General features: G+C 35.8%; 1 protein-coding gene across 1 annotated transcript; it reads right to left on the bottom strand.

The window, feature by feature from the left end:
- Positions 1–4374: 4374 nt before the first annotated feature.
- Positions 4375–5307, bottom strand: LOC129628077 (olfactory receptor 4C16-like). The gene has a single exon (XM_055547495.1). The coding sequence runs from the start codon at positions 5305–5307 to the stop codon at positions 4375–4377; it is 933 nt and encodes a 310-aa protein (XP_055403470.1).
- Positions 5308–6288: the final 981 nt, after the last annotated feature.

Here is a 6288-nt window from a genome sequence, read left to right as displayed (position 1 = left end):
CTAATGTGTAGAATGGTGACTGTAATTAACAATAATGTATTATATGTTGGATGGCATCACTGACTAGATGGACATGAATTTGGTGATGGACAGAGAAGCCTGGTGTGCTGCAGTCTATGTGGTCCCAAAGACTTGGACACGACTAAGCGACTGAACTGAACTGATTATATGCTGGAATGTTATCAAGAGAGTAGATCTTATATATTATCACCACATATGAGCACACACATATACAAACCCATAATAGTATTTGGAATGAATGCATTAAGTAAATTTATTGTGATACTCATTTTCCAATATATACTTGTATCAAATCATCACAAAACTTATATGTCATATGTCAATAGTCTCTCAATAAAGCTAGGAAATAAAAACAAAAAAACAAGTCACATTTACTTAAAATGTCCAGGTAAATTTTTGATTAGTTTTACTATAATGTTTTCCTCATTTTTCCCAGCATGATGGGTAATGGTCCATACTAAATAAACTTGATAAATTGCCTTGGGGATAATGGGGATAAATATTTACCCCATTATCCTCCACACCAACTCTTCTATATCATAGCAGCTGTACCAGAGATAACAATTTCTTGGGGAGTTACTACATGGTTTGACCAATGACTTGAGTTTAGTCTATTCAAATGCAAGTTTACTCAGATTTCCTGTCTGGAATTCTGAATAGGGAATTGGATACACTCGAGTGAAGTGAAGTGAAGTCACTCAGTCATGTCCCACTCTTTGTGACCCCATGGAGAGTAGCCTACTAGGCTCCTCTGTCCATGGGATTTTCCAGGAAAGAATACTGGCGTGGGCTGCCATTTCCTTCTCCAGGGGATCTTATGAACCCAGGGATCAAACCCAGATGTCCTGCATTGCAGACAGATGTTTTACCATCTGAGTCACCAGGGAAGCCCCATACACCCGAGAAAAGGGGAAGAATATTGTAAGATACATGGAGAAAGAATTGCTACCTTGACAACCCAGAGCCATGGGAAAGCAGACATTTTGAGTAAACAAACAACATGAAGGCAATAGAGAATTTTAAAAAATGTAAATTAATAGATTAAAAAAAAAAGAATTACAGACAAGTTCAGAGAATGGCAGTTATGGTAGGAGTCTGGACTCCCAGAACCCTGAACTGTTAATAACTTTCTAGTTTATCCTAAGGCACAAGGATCCTTATTATTAACTTGATTTTATAAAAACAACAAAAAGATACATTCTTTATTTTCTATAAATAAGTGAGCCTGATTGAACCCCAGTGCCTGATTCATTTTCTCTAAAGTGATAAATGCAATTTTAATATGCAAGAAATAAAACAACTAAACTCTGCTTAGCATTCTTTCATGTTAAACAGCACATGGGAAATGAACATTCACTGGAAAATCTGTTTTGAATAGCATAAATGATAGGCAAAAATACAATGTTTGTTTCCTTGACAGGAAAAATAAGATGAGGACCTTTATATAGTTTTAGGTCAATAAATAGATACTAATAGATGACCACTAACCTTAGAAAGTTGTAAGAAAATGGTCTAGTCAGCTACAGAGCATGAGTGTTAAAGATGTAGGATCAGAGCTAAATTATCGAGGAAAATAGAGAAGTTGCTAGGCCCAATGTGTGACCATCCCCTCTTCCTTTCATCTGAAGGCAGGTCTCTATCACTCTATCTTCCCATTCACCAGTCTTGCCATCTTACCTGAAAGCAGAAACTATTTATGTTTAAGGCAAAGGAAGTTAACAACAACAACATCAGCAAAAAATCATTTGGAATCTACACATGTTACAGGCAATGAGTACATATTTGGAGGTATAATTATTTTAAAGTAATTAGAGTATATAATACAGATCTTATATTTTATTCCCTCACCAAAAAACCCCAAACAAAACAAACAAACAGTTCCATTCTTTTACTTGGGCTTTGTGCCTAGTCCCGGAAATGGTGAGCTCGTGATGTATACTAACTGCTGACATCCTGGGAGCCCTGAGAAGAAAGGGTCTCACATTTCCCTATGTAGATTTTCACTTAATTTCTCTGTACATTCTGTTGTGCATTTTATCACTGCCCTCCCCAGTGATATCAGGAACACTTTTGTTCATTTTTTTTAAAATAACAAACATCCATTCTTTGGTGGGATGGAATAGAGGAAGTGTCACCTGACTAGCAGAAAGTAACCTGGGGAAATAATCTTTAAATAATTCAGTGTATGTTTCATGCCTACTTTTTGTGGAACTTGATGGTCTTACTTATCTCTTTTCTCAGATGGTTGTGTAACTTCTACTCTGCTAAGTTACTTAGTTATCTACCACTTATATTTATGTTTTAAAAAACACATGAAAATCTTTTACCAACTGGTATTTCCTGTCTGGTTTTTTCTGTCATGTGCTTTGACACATAATTTTATGATTTCGTTCCTTATTTTAATAGGGATTTATAAGGAAAGGGAATATATTTTTAAGGGTAGCTCAACACATTTAACAGAAATTTCTATTTTTTAAATATATATTTATTAGTTTTGTTTCTTATAATGACATATCAAGAAATCCAAAGGGAATAGAATGTGATAGAACATTATTTACTGTAGCAGATGTGATTAATAAAAACTGTGAAGGATTAGCCTTGAAATTCTCAGAATTAAAAAAAAAAAAGATGTGTATAGAAAGGTGCAGAGTTCATTGCAGAATTCACAAGTTTCCATTTCCACACTGATCTTTTTCTCAAGATAAAGAAAGAGTATAAACTTCTGGGTACAATGAAAGTAATACAAATTTAGTACTCATAATAAAATTATTAGCTTATAATAGAAATAGAAGTTCCAAATAAACAAAAATACTCTTATTGAATTTTCTGTATGGATAAAAATACAAATAAGAAATCAGACAAATCAGAAAATTTCTTAATGGTCATGTAATTAGAGACTTCAGTGATAATGAATGGTGAAAGATGATATCCATCTCCACTGGATGCATTTAATTTTCATCCAAATATCTCAGTATTTCTTAAGTTACTCTACTTTCTATATTGTCTTAAAACTCACTAAAACAATTCATATATGTGGTATAACTATGTCTCAAAGCCTAAATACCCTCTTCTGGGTTATAATATTTTTTATTCAATTAACTCTTATTTATAAATTCCCTACCATTGACTACATGTACACATTTCTTTAAAGCTCACATAGATATATCTTCCTTAATTTACAGCTTATATGCTATAATCATAATAAAGTAATATTTAAAAATACAATTATAATTGGTATGGTTCAAGAGAAAACTTAATAGATCCCTCAAAATAGAAGGAATCATTTTAATAGCAAAAAGTATTTTTTTTAATAGAAAGAATGTTAATATGAGCTCAGCCCCAACAGTCAGAACCTACCTAAGGAAAAAATACTACAAACGTGTGAATTTTGTCATAATGTTCTGTCACTTTTCTAGAACAATTAGGCAAATATACAAAAAAAAAATTTTGGACTATAACCCAAGAAAAAGAAGAGAGGTTTCCTAGATTAAACATTTTGTCTTTTTTTAATATAAATTTATTTATTTTAATGAAGGTTAATTACTTTACAATATTGTATTGATTTTGCCATACATCAACATGAATCCGCCACAGGTATACACGTGTTTCCCATCATGAACCCCCCTCCCTCCTCCCTCCCCATACCATCCCTCTGGGTGATCCTATATATGGAATTTACAAAGATGATAATGATAACGCCATATGCAAGACAGCAAAAGAGACACAGATGTATAGAACAGTCTTTTGGACTCTGTGGGAGAGGGCGAGGGTGGGATGATTTGGGAGAATGGCATTGAAAAATGTATAATATCATATATAAAATGAATTGCCAGTCCAGGTTCGATGCAGGATATTTTGTCTTTATAATATGTATATACTATTATTATTTGAACCTGATGATTTATGCTGAAGTCAGTAAGAACAACCAAGTTGAAGGTCCACAATCAGACATTTGATCACAGTATCTAAGAAATAAACTCTTTGAGACAAAAATATGTCAGGCTGTAGATAAAAGCATATAGTGTAATGTTAAACAGAGAAATCCAGAAGTCAATGCAAGGGAGGAAAACAGTAGATCAAAACCACAGTGATATTAGAAACAAGAGAGGCAGAGACAGCAGTGAATAACTAAAACCATGATCTTATGTGACTTTGTGTACCTGATGCTGTCGGTTCTACAAATATTTGACTCAATACTAACTAGCATGTGTGGGCACATTGCCCATTTTACTAAAGGAAGTAATCTTCATGCTCTGAGTTAGGATTTTATTAACTCCATAATAAGAGGATATTATTGTCTATGAGCTTCTTTTAGATCAATCCAAACTATGAAGAAAACTTTGAAACTTCCATTCATCTTTTGTCATCTGAGACCAGCTTCTTGCTCCATAACACCCTCATGGCATTTTTCACTTCTGCATTCCTCAGTGTATAAATCAGAGGGTTGATCAAAGGTGTTCCAAGTGTGTAAAACACAGCTATCATCTTATCCATGGAGAAGGTGGTTGCAGGGCGAGTGTATATAAATATGCAAGGACCAAAGAAAAAGATGACCACAATGATGTGGGAGATGCAGGTGGAGAGGGCTTTTTTCTTCCCCTCAGCACTGTGGTTTCTCAGAGAATGTAAGATGATAGCATAGGAGAACATCAGCATAACAAAACTCACTGTACAGATGGCCCCGCTGTTGGACACCAAGAGTAGGTTGGTCACATAGGTGTCTGTACAGGCAAGTTGTAACAAAGGCTGCAGGTCACATAGATAATGATCAATCACATTGGGACCACAGAAAGGTAAACTCAGGGCCAGAAAAATCTGAGCTGAAGAATGCACACAGGACCCCACCCAAGCCACAGCCACCAACACACCACAGACTCGATGATTCATGATGGCCATATAGTGCAGGGGCTTACAGATGGCCACATAGCGGTCAACAGCCATGAGGACAAGGATGAAGATCTCCAGGCAGCCAAAGAAATGGAATGAAAAAACTTGGACTATGCACTCATTGAAAGAGATAGTGGCATTCTTCAAAAGGGCATCTGCAATCATCCTAGGGGCTATGCATGTAGAGAAGCAGGTATCAGACAAAGATAAATGGAAAAGGAAGAAATGCATTGGACTCCCAAGTGCCCTGCTGGTCTTGATGGTAGTAATAATCAGAAAGTTCCCCAACAAGGTCCCAAAATAGAAAATCAAGAAAGTGGTAAACACTATTTTCTTCCTAACAGGATCTTGTGTCAACCCAAGCAGAATAAACTCAGTCACATTATTATTCAGCTGCATGATCTTATCAATGCAGAGAAGGGATGGGTGTTAAATGCTTTATCTGCAAAATGTAGAAAAGAATTAATTAATGGTGTGATGTGTGATTTTTTGGAATATTTTAAGTGAGATAAATATTCTTCATCATGGACATGGAGTAGAACATGTTGTACTCAGAACAGCACCAGTTGACCATGTAAGATTTTAGGACTTTGGCATGCCTAAGATGATCATTGTGAATTTTCTACACTTTTTACATGAATCGTTGGCCCTTCAAGAATACAAGGACAGCCTTGGTATTCTTCCTATCCTTCTAACAGAGATGGGTATTTTTCTATATGTCTCTCTGTATAACCATATGTCAACTTTCCCCAGAAGTCAGATTCTCAAAGGTATCTGACACAAAAATTAATTGTAATAATCTAGAGACAAAACTGCACTGATAAAACAGCACTACCTTCTACTAACTACTGCACTTACTTTAAATTTTCAAACAAGTTTAGCCAGTTTTAGAATGGTTAAATTTCTCAAAACAGTAATAGAGAGTATGTTGAGCTGGGAGCTAAAAGAGATGAGCTGAAAGAAAATCACACAGAAAAGGTGACAGGAAAAGAGAATGAAACACAAGGTGTCATGTTGATCCTTCTACCTGACAGGGTTGTGTGTGCGTGCTTAATCGTTCAGTCATATCTGACTCTTTGCGACCCCATGGACTGTAGCCTCCCAGCCTCCTTTATCCACAAGGATTCTCCAGACAAGAATATTGGAGTAAGTTTCCATGCCCTCCTCCAGGGGATCTTCCCAAACCAGGGATCGAACCCAGGTCTCCCACATTGCAGGCAGATTCTTTCAGTCTAAGCCACCAGGGAAGCCCTTCTACTTGACAAATCTGTTTTATTGCAGAAGCCACAATGAAAACTTTGGCTTCCTTAAGGACTCTTTTAAACTATACCATCCTCTCTGATATGTTTATCTTTCACTTTTATCTTTAGGAAAATCCCT

The sequence above is a fragment of the Bubalus kerabau genome, chromosome 15 (genome assembly GCF_029407905.1).
Source record: "Bubalus kerabau isolate K-KA32 ecotype Philippines breed swamp buffalo chromosome 15, PCC_UOA_SB_1v2, whole genome shotgun sequence".
Taxonomy (NCBI): domain Eukaryota; kingdom Metazoa; phylum Chordata; class Mammalia; order Artiodactyla; family Bovidae; genus Bubalus; species Bubalus kerabau.
The sequence above is the reverse complement of the archived record's forward strand: the minus strand, read 5'-3'. Positions and strand labels throughout refer to the sequence as shown.

What these genes read in the sequence shown, in the direction of transcription:
- LOC129628077 (XM_055547495.1), bottom strand. Translation starts at nt 5,307, where the DNA reads ATGCAGCTGAATAATAATGTGACTGAGTTTATTCTGCTTGGGTTGACA.